Consider the following 24,729-nt stretch of genomic DNA (forward strand, 5'->3'; position numbering starts at 1 on the left):
AGGTGAAGGCAAAAAAAGAGAGCTGAAAAGCCTCACCAACAGGGACCTAAATAAAACATTCTTTAGGACAATGACAGAAAAAAAAAATCATTGGCTGCCGGTGGAATGGTGGAAGAAACATAAGTGCAATGAGAATTACCAAAACACTAACAGCCCTAAAATCTAGGACGAAACGGGGAATGCCATCAACTGTGACAACAGTAACAAGCAGTGAAATCATGATTCTCACCGTACTGCTTGATAAAAACAAGAATGAGTAACTTCAAAGAAGCACTATAGGGGATCAGTGTAAGCCCAAACTGAGAAGTCTGGGGGAAGAGGCAAAAGCATTCATTCACGGACCCTGATAATGAAAGCAAAGAACAGAACATGCAAATCTGTCTTTGGCAGACAGCCAGATAGTCAGTTTTGCTCCGCACAAGAAAGAAAGCCTCTAAAACGGAATTTTTTTTTTTTTTTTTTTATGATCCAGCACAAAACACAAAGGAAGCAGCCGTAGAAGAAACGCACAAAATTAGTCAGGATCAAAAGGAAGACAAGAAATAGTGCTTGTGTACAAACTACAAGGGAAAAATCTTAATACTTTCAATTCATTCCACATAACAGCACGTCCTACCTCAGTAGTAAAGATTGGAAATGTGAGCTGAAGGAAAAATGTCATACACACACAGCCATACAAGTCTCATTTGTCTAGGAGAATCCTAAGTGCCTTTATGACTCATTACAAAACCAATATAACAATGCAAAAATATTCGCTTATCTTACCTTATAAGCGAGGTACAGTAATAAGATCTTATACTCTATAAAAGTTTTAACCTTACAAATGACAGAGTGGGCAGGGGGGTTCTATAAATAATTTCATTCTTCCCGAAAGAATGGCAGCTGCTTATATTCACGAGGGGCGCTTACTGAAAGTACCCCGAGATTTTTCCCAAAAAAACTCCATAATAGAACCCAAAGCTTGAACTTAAAATAAAGGGTGGGTACAGGTCACCACTACCCAGTGAGTATTAAAGAACAGAAAAAAATTCAGAAATACTCACAAAATATTGGTGATATCATCTGCCCATCGTGGACGTGCCCCCAATTCCTGCCCCATTCTTTCTCTGCCATTTGGAAGTCAGATGCATCTGGGGACATATTGTAGAGGCCAGAAATGATCTCCAAACATGTCCAATTTTATTATGAACTTCACATTCCTTTTATATTATTCTACATGAATCAGTGTTGTCAGCATGTGTCAGCATGTGACGTAAACACAAACCATATATGGACACAGGTCACATGAAACTTTAAAGACATCAGCATTTTTTCTCTATCTCTGGCTGGAGTCCAAAGGGTCAGAGAAAGCCTTAACCAGCAGAGCTTCTAATCTAAATCTGTCTGTAAATACGGCTTAACAAAACAATTGAATTCACTTCACATCTCTGTTCAAACATACATGTCCGTGTAGTATTTTCAAAGAGGGAAAGACAAACAGGGTCTGGGTTTTACAGCTTGAAAACATGGCCTAAGGACTTGATACGTGTCCCTTCAATGAGTTAATACTCTCTAAGAACATTTTTATACCCATTTAAAGGAGGAAAATGTCAGCCTGAAAATTGCCCCTTTCAATTGCTAAAAGTTCCCTCAGGCCTCCATATTGTTCATATGTTCAGGAGGACAGATATTAAGATGGGGAACAAGGTGTTTTTTTTTTTTTTTTTAAATTATTTTAGAATTCAACATATTATTGAAGCATATTCTTGAAAAAGAAATCAGAGAAAGACAAATATAAAGGGAAACCCCTTAATACAGAAAATAAATATTCATTAGTCCATAATATTGCTGGATTCAAGCTACAAAGCAGATGAATCCTACACAGTGACTTTCACTTTCACTTTTCTTTTTTTTCTTTTTTTTATCCTCTTTCAAACCCCTACCCTATTGTACTTTCCATATATGTTACTCTTTTGAACTTACACCCCCCCCTCAAATTGTAGTTCCACCCACTCTAACCTTTTGTATTAGTTGGCTTGTATGTTGATTTATTTACCCTATTTTATATTTAATTCTTAAATTGTAATAGTATGTGGTTTTTTTTTTCTTTTTTGTATGTTTTAATGACTTTTATTAGTATTGTATTTTGCTTAATAAGCGATTACATCAAATTTTAATAAAAGCTTGAAACTTGATTACATACTAAGCAAAGGGAACTACTCCCTCCCAAGGCACCAAAAATTCCAATAATTGCTTGGGTTCAAGAAATAACAAATCCCCACCATTAAATTTTACATGAGACATAACAGGAAATGTTAACAAGGTGGTCTTTTAACCCAATTTAATTTTAAAAGAACTAAAGAAATTAGTCATATTACAGCAGCCAGACTAATACTTGGAGTCAGGAAAATGACGAGAGCCACTCCACGACTGAAAGAACTACATTGGCTACCAATAAAGAAACACATATGGTTCACGATGACTTGTATGATCCACAAACCCATACATGGTGAAAACTCCTATGGGCTCACCACAGGCATCAAGGTCACACCTTCCTTCCTCAACTAAAGATCGACACAATGGTTCAAAGATTCCTTTCCCATCCCCTCAACAAGTCCGTTGAATTCCAAGCTCCAAACATTTGCAATAAACTCCCAACATACATACGACAGATCTCCTCAGACTTTCACTTCTGAAAGTCACTTAAGACATATATGTTTTTCTTATAGGTAATATGACTTTGGTCTGTAAAACTGTCCTATCGATCTCTTGCACCTCAGGCATTCCTCCTACTAAACGTTGTTAGCCACATCGAATCCTTGAAGAAAAATTGTGAGCTATAAGACCTGTATAGTATAGTATGGTATGGTATATATAATATAGATGGCTGCTGAAAAATTCTCCTGTTATTATTTCCAATATGCACAGTAATTGCACATAACATTTGTACAAACGTGATCAACAATTGCCATGAGTGTTTAAGATATTCCAACGTGCACAGTGAGGTACTGAAAACAACTTTTTCAGGCACTGAAAACGGCCCATGCTGGGATATCCTTGTCAGAACAGGAGGCATCCGTGGCTTCACCTTTCACCTCCAAAACTGACAACATAGAGTGTGTTGCCCACCTCATCAAGTAAGTGTGTGGGCTTCTGAAGAAATCAAACTTGCTGGGCCAAATTACTTTATTTTCAAATTGCAATAAGAATGTTACCGAGGTGTCTGTTTACTTGACAGGGAAGGACGGGCCGCTCTTGTCACATCGTTCTGTGTCTTTAAGTTCATGGCCCTCTTTGGAATGATGGAATATATCGGTGTATTACTACTTTATTGGGTAAGTAGGTGGCATGGATGGGCAAACTGGATAGGCCATATGCTTTTTATATGCCTTAATTTTCTCTATTTCTAAGATTAAAGATAACCTCATATCAGTTAAAGTGTAAGTGGTCAGGGGCTTCCTAGTATCGTATCTTAGAGCTAGCTGAGAACAAATTTATGGAACATTAGAGTTGTGTAAAATATAATAGAAAATATTTCTTATTCTAAATTATAGTGCCAATATCCATAAATACTAAACTAACCCTACTTTATGCATCTTCATTGCTAAAGTAACACATTCTCCTCCAGATATCATTGGCATTAAATTCAAGTAAATAGAAAGATGATGGCAGATAAAGGCCAAATGGTCCATCCGCAGCATCCACTGTCTCCTCCTCTCCCTATTGGCTAAGGCTCTTAACATTTGCATCTCCTCTTTCTATTGGCTAAGGCTCTTTACACTGCATTGTGAGGTCATAGAGCTGCCCATCGACAGTAACCAATATCTCTTTCTCTCTCCAAGAGATCCCACATGCCTATCCCAGACTCTCTTGAATTCAGACACAGTCTCTGTCTCCACCACCTCTTCTGGGAGACTGTTCCGAGCATCTACCACCCTTTCTGTAAAAAAGTATTTCCTTAGATTACTCTGGAGCCTCTCACCTCTTAATTTCATCCTATGCCCTCTCATTGCAGAGTTTCATTTCAAATGAAAGAGACTCGACTTATGCGCATTTACATTACATAGGTATTTAAACGTCTCTTTCATATCTTCCCTCTCCCTATTGGCTAAGGCTCTTAACATTTGCATCTCCTCTTCCTATAGGCTAAGGCTCTGTGCACCTGCATTGTGAGGTCATAGAGCTGCCCATCTGCAGTAACCATTATCAATTCCTCTCTCCAAGAGATCCCACGTGCCTATCTCAGGCCCTTTTGAATTCGGACACAGTCTCTGTCTCCACCACCTCTTCCGGGAGACTGTTCCACGCATCTACCACCCTTTCTGTAAAAAAGTATTTCCTCAGATTACTCCAGAGCCTCTCACCTCTTAACTTCATCCTATGCCCTCTCATTCCACACACACAACAAGCTGCATCTTAAACATTGATGAAGAGGAGATTGGGACCCAGTGGTGTTCAGTAATTTCGTTTGGTCTTCCTGCTCAACTGGAACCAATTGCACAATTGGCTGTCACACCATGAGGCTTTAATTGTATCTACAGTACATGATGGTTTGTCCCTCCCATTTATAATCTGTTTGGCCTCCAAAATGATCCCGCACCCACCTACCTCCTGAAACACCTCACCCTACAGGACAAACTCCGCTCTTCATGCAGAACACTACTGTTCGCATTTCCTTCCCCCAAAGGATGCAAATTCAAAAGATTCCTCAACAGAACACTCTTCCTGTCAAGCAGGGATCTGGAACGACACCTTAAGTTACCTAAAAACCCACCTATTCGACAGATTTATCTGACCCTTCAATTCTGCTTAACACCTACCATGCCTTACACATCCCTTCCCCCTTTTCTCCCAATCACCTTTCTGTCTGTCTATCCCTCCCAAATCTAACTGATGTAACCTCGCTGTCCTTACAGCTCCGTCTTGAACTGAAAAGGTATGACGGGATATAAGTAAGGCTATTATTATTATTCTGAGACTGCTTCTGGAGTTTGGTACAGGTATTCTCTGTCTGATCTATTATTAGTAAAAACAAAAGGAAAATCCAGCGGAGACTGCAGTACAGGAACAACAAACAAGAAAAAAACTGCAGACAATATGTACAAGATGCAGGCTGTGTTTATTATATCAAATATTAAATACGATCAATGATACCGCCTTTTTTCAAACCAAGGGACCTGACACGGTCCGTGTTTCGGTAAACACGCCTTCCTCAGGGGTCCATGGTTGATAAGGTTTTGAGACAAACCACAATTTAAATTGATAATGAACAAAAGCCTATGCAATCAATAAATTATGGTTTATCTTAAAACCTTATCAACCATGGACCCCTGAGGAAGGCGTGTTTACCGAAACACGGACCGTGTCAGGTCCCTTGGTTTGTAAAAAGGTGGTATCATTGACCGCATTTAATATTTGATATAATAAACACAGCCTGCATCTTGTACATATTGTCTGCAGTTTTTTTTCTTGTTTCTTGATCTATTATTACTAACATTAATTAATTCTAGAGTGCTACATGGCATATGCAGCGTTGTAGAGTCATGAAGGAGATAATCCCTGCTCAAAAGAGTTTAGAATCTAAAGCAGCCAAGGCAGACAAAGAGGATGCCAGGGTGGGGGATATAATTAGGGGAATGGTTAATTTGCTGGCTAGGGTGGTAAGCAGTGGGCAGTGGGGAGTAGGGCTATGAATTGAAGGCTATATCAAAAAGGTGGGGTTTCAGCCTACTTTTGAACAAGGGAAGGAATGTGACAGGTGAACTCAGGTAGTTTATTCCAGGCATATGGGGCAGTGAGCTGACAGGAATGAAGTCTGGACTTAGCAGTGGAGGAGAAAGATACAGATAAAATCTGAGGAAGGGAGTTCTCGAGGCGGTGTATCGGGAGAGATAAGAGAGGAGAGATAGTGAGGGGCTGCGGCATGAACACAGTTGTAGGTTAGTTTGAACTGTATGCGTAGGTGGATAAGGAGCTAGTGAAGTGATTTGAGGAGAGGAGTGAGCTGAGTTTAGTGAGGTTGGCAGTAGATACGTCATGCAGCTGAGTTCTGCACAGATTGCAGGAGGAAGAGGTGGATAAGCAGGAGAATTGTAGGTATTAGAGCTTCAATTGGATATCTGTGCTGCCATTGTGACAGGTGTCTGTGGAAGATACTGAATATCCAGGGTTAATAACTTTTGTGCTGGCTACTGAATAATTTCTTCTGTGGGCCCCACCCTGAATATTGGCTAGGAACCACATAAAGGGATGCAGATGCCCTCTGTACCTCCAAATCTAATGCCCACTCCTTCCCACCACTTGGAAAATCCTGAAGCTCCCTTCGATCCTCCCTCCCTCCCTTCCCTCGGAGCTCCCTTTCCAATCCTCCTCCCTCCCACACCCCCAGTCACCCAACATGGCAAGATCTAACTCCCAGCTCCCCCACTGCACTCACAATAGATTCCCCCCCCCAGCTCTCCAAAGGCCCTTAGAGGTCCAATGACAGTGAAGGGGGCTAGAGAGAACTCCACTCACTCCTTCCTCTAGCGGTGGCCTCTGGAAAATTATTATTATTATTATTATTCTTTATTCTTATATACCGCCATACCCAGTGAGTTCTAGGCGGTTTACATCAATTAGCAAATGATCTGCATTGAATAGCAGATTTACAACAAAATTAGAAGTAGGTTTACAAAATTAGAAGCAGATTTACAGCATAATTAGAAGTATTTTTAACAGCAAATTGCAGGCTGAATTACGATAAATTACAGTGATTTGCCGCAGTCAGCCGTGAAATTACAGCGATTCTTAACTGTCTGCAAAGAGGGCAGGTTTACAACAATATTACAGAAATTGCAGGTTTGATCGAGCTAGGTAGGGGAGGTAGAGAGTGGGGGAGGGAGGGACTGGTGAAGGAGGAAGGGGGCAGGGGTGGGGTAAGTGTCATGTGAGGTGAATGGATTATTAAGGGTCGTGTTTGCTGAAAAGGTACGTTTTTAGTAGTTTTCTGAATGATAGGTAAGTGGGGGCCTCAAGTATCATCTGTGCTAGCCATGGGTTCGACTTGGCTGCTTGGAAGGCAAAAGTTCTATCAAGGAATCTTTTGAGAGGACAGTGTTTAGGCGAAGGGAAGGCGAACAATTGAGTTCTCCGTGATGTCCTGTTGCTGCAGTAAAGGTTAAAGTGTGTGTTTATGTAACTTGGGGAGGAGCCGTTAACCGATTTGTAGCAGAAGCATGCAAATTTAAAAAGAATTCTAGATTCAAATGGTAGCCAGTGTAGTTGGTGATAGAAAGGGGTGACATGTTCCCATTTCTTTAGGCCAAAGATGAGGCGCACCGCGGTATTTTGGACTATTTTTAGTCTCCTGGTAGTTTTCTTAGTGGCGTTAAGGTAGATGATATTGCAGTAGTCGAGGATGCTGAGGATGGAGGATTGTACAAGTAGGCGGAATGCATTGTCATAGAAGTGTTTTTTTATGGTGCGAAGTTTCCAAAGTACCGAGAAGCTTTGGAAACTTCGCACCATAAAAAAAACACTTCTATGACAATGCATTCCGCCTACTTGTACAATCCTCCATCCTCAGCATCCTCGACTACTGCAATATCATCTACCTTAACGCCACTATGAAAACTACCAGGAGACTAAAAATAGTCCAAAATACCGCGGTGCGCCTCATCTTTGGAAAATGGTTGCTGTGACCTGGAAGGATGATAAGGTACGGCACGGGGTGGGGGGTGTTGAGTCAGCTTGAGGGAAGGTGCTTTGGGTCCCCCATTATCGTGGTATTACCGTGGCAGCGGTTCCGGTTCCCATTCCCATGGCACTGCTCCCCTCTCTCACTCTCCCTCACTTCCATCCAGCATCTGCCCCCTCTTCACACAATAAATCTGAAGCGCTACTCAACCTCTTCCCCTTGTCGGGCCATCTCCCTCCCTTCCCCTTACCTTAGCGGGCACTTTTCAAAATCAAAGTCTTCTATCTCAGAGTGACCATGACATGGCAGCCGTTCTCACAGGTTGCACATAACTTAGGAATGCCCCCAATTTGGCTTTAATCTGCCCCTCACCATGCCCACTTTTCAAATTTGCGTAATGCAACTGACATATACATTTTAAAGAATTATGTTCCAAATTGTGCATGTAACTTTTAATTGGTGTCAGTTATAAGATGCTAATTACCAATTGGCGCCAATTTGACCAATTAATCAACGCAATGATCATATTTCAGATTTTGTGGAACAAATAAGAAAATAAATGAGATAATATGATGTTTGCCTTCTTTATTTTAGCAACAAAATATCTTCGGGAACTACCAGTTTCTGGTTCATGGTCTCGGTATCAATCTCTTAGTATTTGTAACAAGTAAGTTTCTTTCTAAAATGGGATTCTTTAGGAAAATCCTTTTAAAAACATTTTGCACCATGTTACTTCTTCTGGACTTTCATTTTGTAGGACAACATGTCTGGGAGTCTAATAAAACAGACCAGATTTCTTATATTGCAATGTGCGATTAATTTTATTAATTCAATACATCTACGACTTGCTTTAGAAAATTAGGCCCATATTCTATAAACGGCTCTTTAATTTAGGTGCCTGTAGGTGGCCTACTGGTGCCTAACGAAAGTGGCAAAACCATTTTAAAATGATTTTAAAATTGTTTAAAAACATGTAGGCACCTAGGTGCGCCTAGATCACACATTCATGAGGGCGCCTTAGAACGCCTAAGGTTGAAGTAGGCCTGGCTAACACTGGAAATGACCTTAGGGGGTCCTTCAGCGCCTCCATATACGTGATTCACATCAGACATAAACACTGGAAACATAAGCCTCAAAAACCCCAACCTAAATGTCCGGCACCTACGTTTGAGGTAGGTGCGATTGTACAAATGGCCTGTTGCATGATTGACACGCGATCGGTGGCTGTTTTTCAGGCAGCCGCCAATACCGGTGCCATTGGTAGAATCCGGCCCTTAATGAAGGGTTACCAGATTTTCCCAAAGGAAAATCCGGACCTATGGCCACGCTCCCAGGCCCACACAGTTCCACCTGCATCATGCACCGTCCCGCCCCCCAGCCCAGTCCTATCCCTCTTAACCTGTTTGTGCGTTGGAACGGGTGTGACATCACCTCGTTACATCCACGTGTTCACGGATGCCGTCCTGACATTGGAAGCTTTTCAAAATCCTGACAAAGTGCCAGGTATTGGAAAGCCGTACGGTCCCCCAGACATGTATGGGAAAATCTGGACGCCTGGTAACCCTGCCTTAATGTCTCCTCACCCTTAGCTGAAAATTTAGTAGTGCATCTGCCGGAGACCAGTTGGATCTGTGAGGAATTTGTGTGATGGCACTTCCTGCACCGACCTGATGAGGGCAGCATAGCTTCTGAACGGTAGTAACAGCTGCCCATCCCTTCTCTCTGTTCTGTGCTGTGCCTTTGGGGTTTTGACCCTGCCATTCATTTTTAAAATGTATATTTGTGAAATAGCTTTCCTGCTTCACATGCTGGCAAATACGCACTACATCTCTGCAAGTGTTACAGAAAAGTCTGCAGCGGCAGCGTCTTTTCCAAAATACCATCGAATGTCAGCGCATCCCGACCTGGGTGTCTCAGTTCTGGTCTCTATAATCTATATAAAGCAGGGCTGTGAATCTGCAGCCGTGTATATCACATCCTGTGCATAATGGAGCTAGGCAATACTGATACTATAACTCAATGCTTATAGACTCCACATGATAAATTAATCATATTTTTAATGGAAACATAATTATTTATTCTGAACAGGGTTGCCAGACATCTGGATTTCCCCGGACAGCTTTTCAAAATCCAGCACTTTGTCCGGGTCTTGAAAAGCCTCCTCTCAATCGCATTGGGCAAGAGGCAATCCGCCCATGTGCCAATGCCACGCGATGACATCACACACAAACGTGGCATCCGTGCATTCGCGGATTGCTTCCTGCCCGACCAAAGCAGGCAGCGGGGGCAGAGCTAGGGTGGGACTGGGGTGGGGATGGGCGGGCCTGGGGGGCCTAGGGTGTCTGGATTTTATAATCATAAAATCTGGCAACCCTAATTCTGAACAGCTAAAAGTTATTAATGCATGCTGCAGTAAACTGTATGAATGAAATTTGACGACTTTGATGAAACCATTTTTTGTCAGTGGGTTTGAACAATGCCTACCCAAAGCTGGCTCCATACCGACCTCCTTCACGGCTCTCATCTCCTCCCCTGCTGCTCTCTGTGGTCCTTCACATCACTTTCACTCTAGCCATGCAGACCTATGGCTTCTTGATGGTTCAGAGGCAAAGCTGGTACAGTTCCACCAATATTCACAGGTAAAATCATCTCACATGTACCTTATTCCTGGTTTTAAAGTGGGAAAATGAGCCCCACTCACTCTCCACTAAGCTCTGCCCTCCTTCCCCTATCTACCCCTTCTAAAGATATCATTGAATATTATGTCTTCCTAAACCCCAACCCTTTGGCGATATCGCAGGTAGTGACATTATAACTGCCCAGGCTATGCCCCCTTTTCAGAAAGGTGGCAACTATAAGTCATACCAGTCAAAGATGGTGGTTCATCACTTTCTTTTTATTTCTACTTACCACTATCTTGGATTAGTGACATCACAGGAAGTGGTCTGTTGCTACACAGTACCCCCTATAGCAGGGGTAGGGAACTCCCGTCCTCGAGAGCCATATTCCAGTTGGGTTTTCAGGATTTCCCCAATGAATATGCATGAGATCTATTTGCATGCACTGCTTTCAATGCATATTCATTAGGAAAATCCTGAAAACCTGACTGGAATACATCTCTCGAGGACCGGAGTTCCCTACCCCTGCCCTATAGCCTTGAAGAAGCATGCACTGTATTTTCAAACCTCTTCAAATATGTTTTTATAGTCCTGCCCCCCCCTCACTCTTCTCTTAGAAATGAACAGTATTTCAGACTTCAGACTAGCCATTTCTGTTTTTTTGTGAAACACATAGCGCATGGAATTTTTGCTTTATATAATTCTGTCTGTTTTTAAGAAAAGCATGTACCAACCCCATTCACTCCCCCGTCCCCTCTGCCTACATCATTTTTTGGGATTAAATCTTCTGCTTTTTACAGTTTGTGCCATTATTCAGATGTTTGCAAAAGTCTGACTTTCAACTAGTCGTTGTCCCTGTACACATCAGGGGATATGTGTGCCTTGAAGCTTGTGCAAAGCCAGTAAAGAAATGTGTACAGTGTAAGCATATCCCATTGTAAAATGACAAATTCCTATGTACTTCTTTGGCCCATTCAACCCATGCTCTGTTGATATCTCTACATCCCAAACATCTACATATGTAAATAGCAGCTTTCTGAAATTGCCATGTAGACATGCAGCCAATCTAGATGCTGCTAAAAAGACCTTCTATATGTTATTCTTTTGCAGAGCTTGTATAACTGTAAATGAAAGTATGTGGGAGACTCTTCCTTTTATGAATGTCACCTCCAATGCAAATATGACGGCCAGTGGAACCAGAAACTATAAAAGCTTTGAAGATACCACACTGTGGCTACTAATTACCACCAACTTAATAACAGTGGCATTTGTGTTCTCCAAAGGAAAACCATTCAGGCAACCTATATATACCAACTGTAAGTGCCCGCAAAGATTAGTCGAATAAGAGCATCTCCTTAGATTTTGAGAATACAGTAAAACCTTGGTTTGCGAGCATAATTTGTTCCAGAAGCATGCTTGTAATCCAAAGCACTCGTATATCAAAGCGAATTTCCCCATAGGGAATAATGGAAACTCAAGATGATTCGTTCCAGAACCCATAAACTTTAATACAAAATATTACATTACATTACATTAGTGATTTCTATTCCGCTTGTGCCTTGCGGTTCTAAGCGGATTACAAATTAGAAGATATCTGGACATTACCGAGAGAATTATATAACAGTGATTCTTGTACATTACATAATATAGTTGAGAAATTACATATAAAGATTCAAGTACTTACAGGATACAGTGGAAAAAAACAATATGTTCGGGTAATAGAAGAAGATTACCTAACATTGAAGGAAAAAGTTTGTTGGATACTTGTGGTAGATGCTTTTTAAGGAATCTGAATGTTTTTGGTTTTTTTTTTGGTAGGTGAGGTTCAAGGGAATGACTGATGTGCTATTCGTGGGGGAGAAAGCATGTACGAGTGGGAGGAGATTAGTGAGTGAGGACGTGTTTTTTGAATAGAACTGTTTTGATTTCTTTTCAAAACACTTTGATGTCTGTTGTTTTGATCATCAGTTTGGTGATGATGGAGTCAATTTTCGCTGCCTGTGTCGCCAGAAGGCTGTCGTAAAGTTTCTTACGTCGGGTACCATTATGAGGGGGGAAGGTGAATAGGTTCTGAGTTCTCCTTGATCTGGGTGAGTGGTAGCGGTGTAGGCGGTTGTTTAAGTAGCTGGGGGCAGTGCCATGGGTTACTTTAAATAGTAGACAATAGAATTTGAATTGAGTTCTTGCTTTTATTGGAAGCCAGTGAGAGTCTACATAGGCGGGAGTGATGTGGTCAAATTTTCTAAGAGCTTAGATGAGTCTGATGGCTGTGTTTTGAACGGTCTGCAGTTGTTTTATCATGTTGTTTGGGCAAGGTAGGTAGAGGCTGTTGCAGTAATCTAAGGTACTAAGTATGAGGGATTGTACAATGAGTTTGTAGTGTTCTTTGGTAAGGAATTTTCTTATTTTTCTTAGGTTTCGCATGGTGAAGAATGCTTTTTGTATGATTTTGTGGATTTGTGTTTGCATTGTGCAGCATCTGTCTAGTTGTATTCCCAGAATTTTGAGAGTGCTCTGAATTGGATATTTGGTTGCGTGTACTTCGAGTTCTGTTAGGGATGGTTTTTGTTCCTTCTCTAGTAGTAGGAATTTGGTTTTCTCTGCATTCAGTTTCAGCTTATGGTTCTTCATCCATTTTTCTACAGTTTCCAGTGTTGATTTTAGGCGTCCGTTGGAGATGGGGTCTTGGATGTCGTAGGGGAGGAGGATGGTTATGTCATCCGCGTAGCTGAAAGATGTTATGTTTAGGGCATCTAGGGCAGTGCCTAAGGAAGCTAAGAGGTTGAAAAGTATGGGCGATAGAGGGGATCCTTGTGGTACTCCGCATGGGTTTGTCCAGGGATTGGATAGATGATCTTTTGACTTAACTCTATATGATCTTGTTTTAAGGAAGCCTTGGAACCAGTTGTGAACTTTATCTGATATTCCTATGGCATCTAGTATCTGGAGTAGTATTGGATGGTCAACTAAGTCGAATGCTGCTGAAAGATCGAGCTGGATGATTAGTAACTTGTTTCCTTTGCTGAGGTGCTGTCGGACTATGTCTAGTAAAGATACCAGTAGTGTTTCTGTGCTGTGATTAGCTCTGAAACCAGATTGAGTTGGATGCAGAATGTGGTGGTCTTCTAGGTAATTGGTGAGATATTGTGCTACTATGCCCTCTATAAGTTTGACGTATAGTGGGATAGAAGCAATTGGTCTATAATTTGTTGGGTTGTCTATTGGGCCTTTGGGGTCTTTTAGTATGTGAGTGATTATGATTTCGCCAAGATCCGGAGGGAACTGACCTTCCCTGAGGGTGGTTTGCAACCATAGCGTGAGGCATGCTATGAATTTAGTGGATGCTGTAGCAAGTAGATAGGGTGGACAGTTGTTCAGATCACAAGAGGATTTGCTGTATTTTTTGTACAGCCAGTCGAGGTCTGACCATTGTGTCGTTGGGAAGTTGTTCCAGATCCTATCTGCTGGGATGGCTTCGTCTTTTGTGGGATTTATTAGTATCTCTTCTATGATGTTTTGGGAGTGGTTGAATGTGGATCTGATTGTGGTGATTTTATTTTTGAAGTGGTCTGCTAGTTGAGAAGCTGATGGAGTCTGGGTTCCTTGGGTGACGAGGAAGGGTTTGGTATCGGTGAGGTTTTTTACAATGCTGAAGAGTTTTTTGGTGTTCGGTTTTTCGGTGCCGATGAGTTTGGAGTAGTAGTCTTTACGTTTTTCCTTCAGTTTGATGTTGTATTGTTTGATTTGGGATCTCCATTCTGTTTTAATGTGGTCTTGTTTCTGATTTTTCCATGACCTTTCTAATTGTCTACATTGCCTTTTTAGGTGTTGGAATTCGGCGTCAAACCATTTGTCTGAAGGTCTGCATATTTTGTTTTTTTGTTTTTAGAGGTGCTAGTTTGTTCATGGTGGTTTCACTTGTGGAACGCCAGGTATTTATGAATTCTTTGGGGTTGTTTAAATCTATTGCTGGATCTACTGTGTCCCAGAATGTATTAGGTTCGATTTTCTGTCTGGACTTGAAGCTTGTTATGCGTGGAGGAGGTTTGATGTTATTATGTTCCCAGTTGATAGTGAAGGTGTACTTGTAGTGGTCAGACCATAAGGTGGGATGCCATGAGCCGTTGGTGATGTGGATGTTTTGTGTGTTGAGGTTGGGTGATGTGTACGCGGCAATATCAAGTTGATGGCCCTTTTCATGCATGGGTTCAGGGTTGAGTAATTGGTAGGATAGGGTGGTGAGGAATGTAAGAATATCCACTGCTTGTTTGGAGGTGTTGTCTTCTAAGTGGAGATTGATGTCTCCTAGGATCAGGTTGTGTGTGGAAGAGAGGGAATTCTGGAAGATAAATTCTTCAAGTTCTTGTTTAGAGGAGTTCCATTTTCCTGGTGTGACATAGCAGAGAAGGCAGTTCAGAGTTCCTGTGAGAGTGTTGTCAGAGAATTGGCAGGCTAGAAGGTCAAAGTGAGGGGTGGAGTGTTTGGTAAGGACTTTAATGTTGAGGTTGTTTTTTACAATGATTGCAAGACCTCCACCTCTTCTGTTTTCTCTGCATACTAGCTCTAAATTGTAACCGTTTGGGCAGAATTCCGTAATGCGAGAGTCTGAGTCGGAAGTGAGCCAGGTTTCGGCTAGGAAGAGGCAGCCTAGGTTATCTTTGATCAGCCAGTTTTTGATTAGTTCTGTCTTTGGGCTGATAGATCGTATGTTCATATATGCGCATGCTATTGATGTGAATTTAGTGGGCGAGTGAATAGTGATTGTATTGATAAGTGTTCTAGATGGTGTATTAAGTTTGTACTTCATGTACTATATGTACTATATGTACTTGTATTACAAGACCTCGCTCATTTAGAACAGTCACTCTTGCACACTCTTGTACACTCTTGCATCGTCAGAGAGAGAAGAACCATCGTCTCAGTTGTGATGATGTGACACGTGTATACTGTATGTACTCGTATTGCAAGTCTTTGCCCGTTAAGAACAGTCACTACACTCTTGCATCGTCAGAGAGAGAAGAACCATTGGCTCAGTTGTGATGATGTGACACGTGTATAATGTATGTAATTGTATTGCAAGACTTTGCCCGTTAAGAACAGTCACTACACTCCCGCAGCGTCAGAGAAAGAAGAACCACCAGCTCAGTTGTGATGTGCGTATTCTGTATGTACTTGTATTGCAAGACATTGCTTGCAAATCAAGTTGAAATTTAATAAAATGTTTTGCTTGTCTTGCAAAACGCTTGCAAACCAAGTTACTTGCAATCCAAAGTTTTACTGTAATTTGAAAAAGACACCCATAGAATCACTAAACTCATGCATTGGTATTATTTATTTTTCTGGGGTGCATCTGTTCTCAGCTTATTGGAAAGGATATAGACTTTTACAATAACCTAAAGAAACATAGACCACGGTTAAAAGAAGCACAAAAATGTAACATTAGCACAAAAAAGTTTGAATATGGACCAATAGTGGAGAGAGCGATGTATGACAAGAGACATGTGATTCCACGATGAAGATGGAGGGGGAAGTAGGGGTGAAAAGGCTATAACTCGGTTAGTAAATGAGGCATCGAGGAGTGTATATGATTGAGAACTGCAAAATAAAGAGATAACAGCTACGATAAGGAATGGGCAAGTCATATTTGAATTGTAAAAAGAAGCCAGTGGACAGAGCCTAGTAGAAGGGAATCTGAAGGGCTTGTGAGTGAGTGTATAGTTGGTGGGTTATTTTACCAGAAGTCGTAAGATTTTAGCCTAAAATGAGACTCCTAGCTAAAATAGCAAAACGTAAATAACCCACCTTAATAGTAATGGGAGCTCACTTGCTAAAGTAATAAGTGGATTATCCACTAGCTAAAGTAATACGAATAGTAGGAGTTTATTTTGATCACAACCTTTCACTATTTGCTCAGGTCAACTTGTTAATAAAAAAAAGTATTTTGGTCTTTTCTGAAAACTTAGAAGGATTAGAAAGTACTTAGATAGTACAACCTTTAGTTATGTCTCAACTGGACTATTGCAATGTCATCTTTTTAGATTTCCTAAATTTATCATTAAAAAAACAAACAAACTCCAAATGCTACAGAATACAGCCATCAGATTAATCTTCAGATTGAAGAAAAGTGATGATATTATACCTTGTTTACATGAATTACATTGGCTACCTACAGAAGAGCCCAATGTCCACATTTGTCATTGAAGGACCCAACACAGGACGTGTTTCAGCAAAACACGCCTTCCTAGGGATCCAAAACAAGTAATACACAACCTTATATAAATATGGAATAAATGAACAGCTAGGCAATGTGTTTTTAAGGATTAATTGAATAAAAAAAGCATCAAGAACATTGGATTTCTACAGTTTTGTTAGTTTGGATTGTCCTTTTCTCCTGTGGAAATTTGGGTCTTCTTTTCTTGTACATTCCATACATTCTATTGTATTCGTTTTAAAATATGGTTCAGACAAATATCATTACATTTTCTAATAATCCATCTTTGAACTTAAGAAACAATGATACTTTTGGGTATCCAGTCATTAGGAAGATTAGATACAATAGAACCTTGAACTCCACATGGCCATATCAAGCAGCAAAACTGTGGAAAGCTTTACCGACTAATATTAACCAGCAATCTCATTTTGAATGTTTCAAAAAAGACCTAAAGATCTACCTATTTCATGAATTTGTTATTAATAATTCCTAAATATTGCAATACTTGTTTTTAATTTGTATCACCATAATTACTTAGGTAAACCGCTGTGAACTTCATGGAAGTATTGGTGGTATTCAAATAAAGACTATATTGTATTCTCCCCTCAGTTTCAATATAGTGAAGTTAATGCTCCGTAATCTGTCTCTTTTAGATCCATTTTTAATGGTGCTGTTAGTAAGTCTTGGGTTTAGCACCTTCTTCATATTTGCTGACTTGGAGAATTTCTATACGTTATTGGAAGTAAGTATCAAATTATAGACTCATCATTAGATACGACTGGGGTAGATAGAATAGACAGTGTACTTGTTTTTCATCCTTAAAGAATTTGTCGTGTTATGGTCTTATAAATGTGTTGTATTGAGTGAGCACGGTGGATTTAGGTAATGTAAAACCTATTTACCACACGTTATTAAAGAGAAAGTATTGGATTAGCTTGGAAGCATGAGGTTCAAACAGGTTCTTGACTGCCTCAGTTCTACCGGCTGCTTTGGTTTTCAGAATAGCCCTAACAGATAATGCATGTTATGCATTTGCATATTCATGAGGGATATCTTGAAATCAAGCCATCCTGCAAAACGTGGAGTACACATATACTTCTGAAGTTTGCCCAGACCCTACCAAGAACCCAGCCCTTTGCAAATCTGGCATACCGTCTGCATATCGATACATAGTGCCGCTCTAAAATTCATCCCGATAATCAACGTTCTAGAAAAGACACAAAACACGGTCAGTGTGACCTAACTTACAGAAAAATAAGAATTTGCAGAGCTAGAAATGGAAAATCTGATCTAGGGAAAATAGACAAATGAATAAATAAATCCACCTCTTCCAGTTCTAATCTTTTCCGTCATTTCTTGAATGTCTTATCAGGCACCTTGGGATGATAATGGATGTTGGATACCCTGATAAATAACTAACCCTCTCTTTTTCATCCTAACAGCTCGTTTGCACACCCACACTCTGGAGGGTTCATATCGTAATTACACTTTTTGTACATTTTTCAGTATCATTTCTTGTAGAGGTAAGAAGCTGTTTTTCTTCTTTTTAATTAATTGCAAAAAGGTTCCCTCCCCCCCCCCCCCCCCCCCTCCGTTTAAAGAAAGAACAGGAAATGGGTTATATTTTGATGTTGCGTTCAATACTGTTCAACTCTAATGACATGATTTCCTTCTCTTAAATTGTTTTTTTTAAGGTTCTGCTTGTTAAGCTGGCTGAAGTCATTAGTCTCAGCCAATGATTATGGGACAGTTTTGCAAAGTTTAGTCTTATCTAAGCTTGACTATTTCAGGTCCTTGTCTTTGATTAGATGGAGCTGCGAGGCTTTTGGACAGTGTATCATGCTTTAGTTCCTTTTGATTTTTTCGTAAAGCTTTAAAAACAATTTTGTCTTCTAACCACCTTAGAAATCTTTCCTAGCTGTGTCTTCTCTCAATCATTGGCTCTTTTTTCCTTCCCTTCATTTTGATTTTTTTTAATACTGTTAACCGAATCGAGCTCCTTGTTTGGAGATGGTTCGGTATACAAAGCTAAGTTTTAATTTAGTTTAGTTTAGATCTCCACAGCTTCTTTTGTTGTACCGACTACCTATTTTTTTATTTTTTTATTTTTTTTTATATAGGATTGATTTCAAGATTCTAGTTTGGATTCACAAATCTCTTCAGAATGATGCTGCTTCCTATTTAAGTTCTGTCTGGAAAATCTGTACGCCAACTTGTGCCTTGTGTTTATAAGACACTCTAGTCTAGGGCTCATAATTGAAATGGAAATACCGTATTTTTCCGCTCCATAAGACGCACCTCACCATAAGACGCACCCCAGATTTAGAGGAGGAAAACAAGAAAAAAAACATTCTGAACCAAATTCTCCCTGCCAGGATCTGCACCCAACCCCACACTCCTTGCCAAGCTCTGCACCCTGTCCCCCCTCCCTGCCAGGCTCTGTACTCTGTCCCCCCTCTGGTAGTCTAGTGGTAGGCCGGGACAGGGCAGACAAGGTCAGAGCAGGCAGGCCTAGTGGCTGGCAGGAAGGTAAGGACAGGGCATGCAGGCAAGCCTCCCCCCCCAGGCAGGCATCCCCCTCCCAGACAAGCAGGCTTCCCCCCTCCCAAGCAGTCCCCCAGGCAGGCAAGCCTCCCCCTCCCTGACAGCCCCCCTCTAGGCAAGCAAGCAAGCAAGCAGGCCTCCCCGCAGGCAGGCAAGCCCAGCTTCTCCCTGCTCCCTCGGCAGGGCAGACAGGCAGGTCCCAGCCTCTCCCTCCTCCCTCCCTACTCCCCAGGCAGGCAGCAGGCAGGCCCCGGCCTCTTCCTCCTCACCTCCAGGCAGGTGACAGGCAGGCCCTGGCCCTCTTCTTCCTCCCTTATGCCTCCCACGCATACCTTTTTTTTTTTTTTTTTAACTTCTGGACGGCGGTGCCTCACAGAGAGTGGCGGACAAGGCTGGCTGCCTGATTCCCGCCGCTTTCTTTGACTGCCGGTTGAATCCTCTTCCGTTCTCTCGCGTAGCGGCGCACCAGGTTGCCTGCCTGGTCCTGCGCTGCTTCCCGTGAGAACTGTGTTTACAACTATGCGGTTTCCAAATGACATACATAGAATCTTGTTTCCCTCCGATTGTCACGTATAACAGACATATCAAGACAACATCGTTAATCATCCCTGTTATAATAGGGAAAGAACACAAATTCGATCAGTTCAGAAATACTTTGGGATCTTTTCCAGATAAGCCCCGCCAAAAAGTTCACCCCCGCCACCCAAAAAAAAAATTATAAAAAAGAGGCGCGATCTGTAGAAAGTAAAGCACGCCCCTCCCCCCCCCCCGTCGGAGCCCTTAAAAAAATGGTCGACAGTTTATCCTATTTTTTTATAATGTTAAGTTTCATATCCTCTTTTTTATAATCTTTTTTGGGTGCTCCGACGGGGAGGTGTGGGGGAGGGACCCCCACTTTACTTTATACACATCGCGCCGCGTTGTGGGGCCGTTGTGCTGAGAACTTCACTGGTTAAGGTTGCGTGCGCTGGCAAAAGGTGGCGGGGCTTAACTTTCGGCGCGTCCACTTTTTCCATTAGTGGCGGGGCTTATCTGGAAAAGATCCATACTTTGAATCAAGCTTTGAATTATTCTAGAAGGCGATTATCAACTGAAATATATCTTAGCATAAGAAGGCATTAGCAAACAATTGAGTTTTCAGCATTTTCTTAAAATTCGTCCTGTGTTAGGCTATTTTCCCATGTTCGACACCCATTAGCCCATATCACAGTTAGTAGAAGGACCCCAATATATAGTTAAAGTGCTAGGACTAAAATTTTAGGTAGATTTTTGGGGTAGCAGAACAGTAAGATAGACGTGAATACATATCAAAGAGATCCATGTGACATAAATACACAGGAGGCAAATCTCTTTCAGTTTAAAGGAATCCCTAGAATGAGAGGGCCTAAGATAAAGAGGATAGACTCAGAAGTAACCTCAGAAAATACTTTTTCACGGAAAGGGTGATGAATAGCCTCTCAATGGAGGTGGTGGAGATAAAAAGTGTATCTGAATTCAAGAAATCTTGGGACAACTATGCTGGATCTCTAAGAGAGAAGGGGATAGTAGATGGCATATGGTCTTTATCTGTCTTCATTTTGCAGTTTCTATGTTTCCAAGAGTATGGTGGTTTTATTTGTATAAGTATTTGATCCCTGTTTCCATGAGGAACAGGAGCTGTTTGGGGGTAAGCCTCAGGAGGGCATCTTCAGAGGTAGCAGAACAGTAAGATAGACGTGAATACATATCAAAGAGAGAATAGGGAAAATGTTTTTCTAAGATGGCTGACAAGCCTGTGTGGCAAGCCTGATTGTTTTTCAAACTAACAGATTCACCTTTGTCTGTTATTTGGATATTTTTCTAAGCCACCTTGTTTGAATTGGAACCCTATGGAGCTCACATGTTCAAAAAGGAGGAAATATTTTTTTCACTCAGAGAATAGTTAAGCTCTGGAGTGCGTTGCCAGAGGACGTGGTAAGAGCAGTTAATGTAAGTGGGGTTTTTTTTTAAAAAAAGGTTTGGACAAGTTCCTGGAGGAAAAGCCCATAAATTGCTGTTGAGATAGACATGGGAGAAGCCGCTGCTTGCCCTGTATCGGTGGCATGGACTGCTGCTACGATTTGGGTTTTTGTCAGGCACTTCTGACTTGGATTGGCCTCCATGGAGACGGAATACTGGGCCAGATGGACCATTGGTCTGACCCAGTATGGCTATTCTTATGTTCTTAAGAACCGGGGTATAAATCTATGTGAAAGACAGTTATTTGGTTGACATTGTCTCCTGAACAAGTATCTAAGGTTATGGAGCTCACCATCACCCTAGGTAAGGCAATGAGTTCTGGGAAGCCATGGTGGCCTGTATAAGCTTGACCAATAGAGAAAGGGGTGGGGGTTGGTGGTAGAACCAAACCAGGTCAATTAGAAAGAGTCAGGTGTGTGGGTTCACTCCCCCAACCCCCACCTCAATACACCTAGGACATGAGGATTGGGGACTTTTCATTCAGATTTATTAAGCAGTTTAGGAGGGAGAGCTTCTTCCTTTTCTCTGAGGAGACCAGGTTGATGAACACTAATCAGAGTGAGAAAAAAAAACCCCACTTGGGTAATGTTTATGTTTAATTAATATTGTAGCTCAAAGCTACTGAAGAACTGATAGTATCCTTAGGATACAAGAACACTTAATGACAGATTTATAAGCAGGAAGTAACTTATGGAAGTAGAACTTAGGCGCTCTGTCAAGTCTGTAGATAGATCGCTGTTTATCGTCCAGTTACACATTAACCATCTCCACTTAAACTCCTCACTGTAATTTTATTAATCAGTTTCTTAAATAAACATTGAATGCTCAATCTGTAATTCTGCTTATTTCATCACGTCTGAAGTAAACCATAGTTCAAGGAGCAACTAGAACAGATTAAGGCCAAGTCAACCCTAATATCTTGCAATGTGAACTGCTGAAAATATCCTTGCCCCAAAATGAAAATGACCAGTGGGTTCAAATCGCCCTAATTCACAGGATTCACATTGCGGGGATGTGCTTGAAAGCAAGTGGGTTTTGTTTTGTTTCACCGGAGGGTCATTTCGGCATTTATTCTATAAAAAGCGCCTACCATTAGGCGCCTAGATTGTTGCGCCTTGCCAATCTAGGTGCCTATATTCTATAAAAAGCGCCTACCATTAGGCGCCTAGATTGTTGCGCCTTGCCAATCTAGGTGCCTATATTCTATAAAAAGCGCCTACCATTAGGCGCCTAGATTGTTGCGCCTTGCCAATCTAGGTGCCTAATTTACCCCCTTTTATAAAAACGCGGAAGAAGTTTTTAGCGCCGGCTGGCACACTGAATGCTGCTCCGACAGTCATAGAGTTCGGAGTAGAGAGTTGCACGGGGACAGAAATCCTACCCATCCCTGCCTGTCCCCACCAGGATCCTCTCCGTCCCCACCTGTCCCCGCCAGGATCCTCTCCGTCCCCACCAGGATCCTCTCCGTCCCCACCCATCCCCGCAAGGAATTGCCTCCATCCCTGCCCGTCCCCATAAAAAGCAGCAATTACTTCTGACAGGATCATCAATTCCACAGTTTCTTTTGCTGTTTTCCTTGTGGAATCTCTTTGGTGGAACCCTTTTTTTGTTTTCTGTTCAGGTAATTAACTTATAAACCCTCTTTTACTAAGGCTGACGTGTCTATTATATTATATGGATGAACCCTGCTTCCAAAGCCTTCCATCCCTGTGGGAGTTCCGTTGGCCAGAGGGGGGTCCCCGTGGGAGTCCCATAGGTTATGGGGGATTCCCGCGGGAACCCCGCAGATTCCCACGATCCCCGTTCCGTTGCAGACCTCTAGTTCAGAGCAGCACACAGCATTCAGCGCATCGGCCGGCGCTAAAAACCTCTTCTGTGCTTTTGTAAAAAGGGGGATTAGTTTTTTTCATTGGTTCAACTGGCGCTGTTAATTGAACAGTGCCATTAAAAATCAATTAAAAATAATAATTTGCTAGTAGATGCCTAACTCATTAGGGATGACGTAGGAGTGTACATTGAGGTTTGTGTTAGGCACTGGTATTATAGGCCATGAAAACCCTGGCCTAATATTTTTTTATTTATGTGGATTTATTAAACACCTTTATGAAGATTCATCCAAGGCGGTGCACAGCAAGTACAATTCAACATAAAACTTACAATATTGTTAACAGCGTAACAGTAGTAAAAAGATGAAATAGAACAATACAATGATTGAGGTAAACTCAAAATTAGCAAATTGAAACTTAACAACAGGACTACCATGAAAGAGTTTCAAAAATAAACTTATAACAGTACTAAAATTCAAATAAAAGAGATATAACACAATGTCAACATAATACTTATGAAACATAGTAACGTAGTAGATGATGGCAGATAAAGACCTGAATGGTCCATCCAATCTGCCCAACCTGAAGCCCTCCCCAGCCCATCCTCCCCCAAACGGCCATATACAGACACGGATCGTGCAAGTCTGCCCAGTACTGGCCTTAGTTCAATATTTACTATTATTTTCTGATTCTAGATCCTCTGTGTTCATCCCACGCTTCTTTGAACTCCGTTACTGTTTTCCTCTCCACCACCTCTCTTGGGAGCGCATTCCAGGCATCCACCGCTTTCTCCGTAAAGTAGAATTTCCTTACATTGCTCTTGAGTCTATCACCTCTCACATTCAAATTATGTCCTCCGGTTTTACCATTTTCCTTTCCTGAAAATATTTTGTTCTACGTTAATACCCTTGTCCGGGGCAGTACTTGGAGTCTGGGGCGGTACTTGGAAAGACCTCCCAGGAAAGGGACTTGGGAGTTCTGATCGACAAATCGATGAAGCCGTCCACACAATGTGCTGCGGCGGCGAAAAGGGCGAATAGAATGCTAGGAATGATCAAGAAGGGGATCACGAACAAATCGGAGAAGGTTATCATGCCACTGTACTGGGCCATGGTGCGCCCTCACCTGGAGTACTGTGTACAGCACTGGTCGCCGTACATAAAGAAGGACACGGTACTACATGAAAGGGTCCAGAGAAGAGCAACTAAGATAGTTAAGGGGTTGGAGGAGCTGCCGTACAGCGAAAGATTAGAGAAACTGGGCCTCTTCTCCCTCGAACAGAGGAGATTGAGAGGGGACATGATCAAAACATTCAAGGTACTGAAGGGAATAGTCTTGGTAGATAAGAACAGGTTGTTCACCCTCTCCAAGGTGGGGAGAATGAGAGGGCACTCTCTAAAGTTGAAAGGGGATAGATTTTGTACAAACGTAAGGAAATTCTTCTTCACCCAGAGAGTGGTAGAAAACTGGAACGCTCTTCCAGAGTCTTTCATAGGGGAACACACTCTCCAGGGATTCAAGACAAAGTTAGACAAGTTCCTACTGAACAAGGACGTATGCTGATAGGGCTAGTCTCAGTTAGGGCACTGGTCTTTGACCAGAGGGCCGCCGCGTGAGCGGACTGCTGGGCATGATGGACCTCTGGTCTGACCCAGCATCGGCAATTCTTATGTTCTTATGTAAGTACTTGAACATCTGAATCATATCTCCCCTGTCCCTCCTTTCCTCTAGGGTATACATGTTCAAGGCTTCCAGTCTCTCCTCATATGTCTTTTGGCGTAAACTTCCTATCATTTTCATTGCCCTCCTCCTGACTGCTTCAAGTCTTTGTATGTCCTTCGCCAGATATTACCTGCAAAACTGAACACAATACTC

General features: G+C 41.7%; 1 protein-coding gene and 1 long non-coding RNA gene across 2 annotated transcripts in view; one reads left to right on the forward strand and one right to left on the reverse strand.

Annotated features, from left to right (window-relative positions):
• Positions 1 to 24,729, forward strand: part of LOC117366930 (probable cation-transporting ATPase 13A4) — a 98,349-nt gene that overhangs the window by 59,357 nt on the left and 14,263 nt on the right. The window contains exons 24-30 of the mRNA XM_033958988.1: positions 3,007 to 3,116; positions 3,218 to 3,314; positions 8,252 to 8,324; positions 10,122 to 10,296; positions 11,386 to 11,591; positions 17,140 to 17,228; positions 17,929 to 18,009. Coding sequence (XP_033814879.1) covers positions 3,007 to 3,116; positions 3,218 to 3,314; positions 8,252 to 8,324; positions 10,122 to 10,296; positions 11,386 to 11,591; positions 17,140 to 17,228; positions 17,929 to 18,009 — 831 coding nt within the window. The remainder of the gene's footprint in view (positions 1 to 3,006; positions 3,117 to 3,217; positions 3,315 to 8,251; positions 8,325 to 10,121; positions 10,297 to 11,385; positions 11,592 to 17,139; positions 17,229 to 17,928; positions 18,010 to 24,729) is intronic.
• The window catches only part of LOC117366931, a 166,202-nt gene that overhangs the window by 22,247 nt on the left and 119,226 nt on the right, over positions 1 to 24,729 (reverse strand). The gene's annotated exons all lie outside the window — the stretch shown is intronic.

This window comes from Geotrypetes seraphini, chromosome 9 (genome assembly GCF_902459505.1).
Source record: "Geotrypetes seraphini chromosome 9, aGeoSer1.1, whole genome shotgun sequence".
Classification (NCBI taxonomy): Eukaryota; Metazoa; Chordata; class Amphibia; order Gymnophiona; family Dermophiidae; genus Geotrypetes; species Geotrypetes seraphini.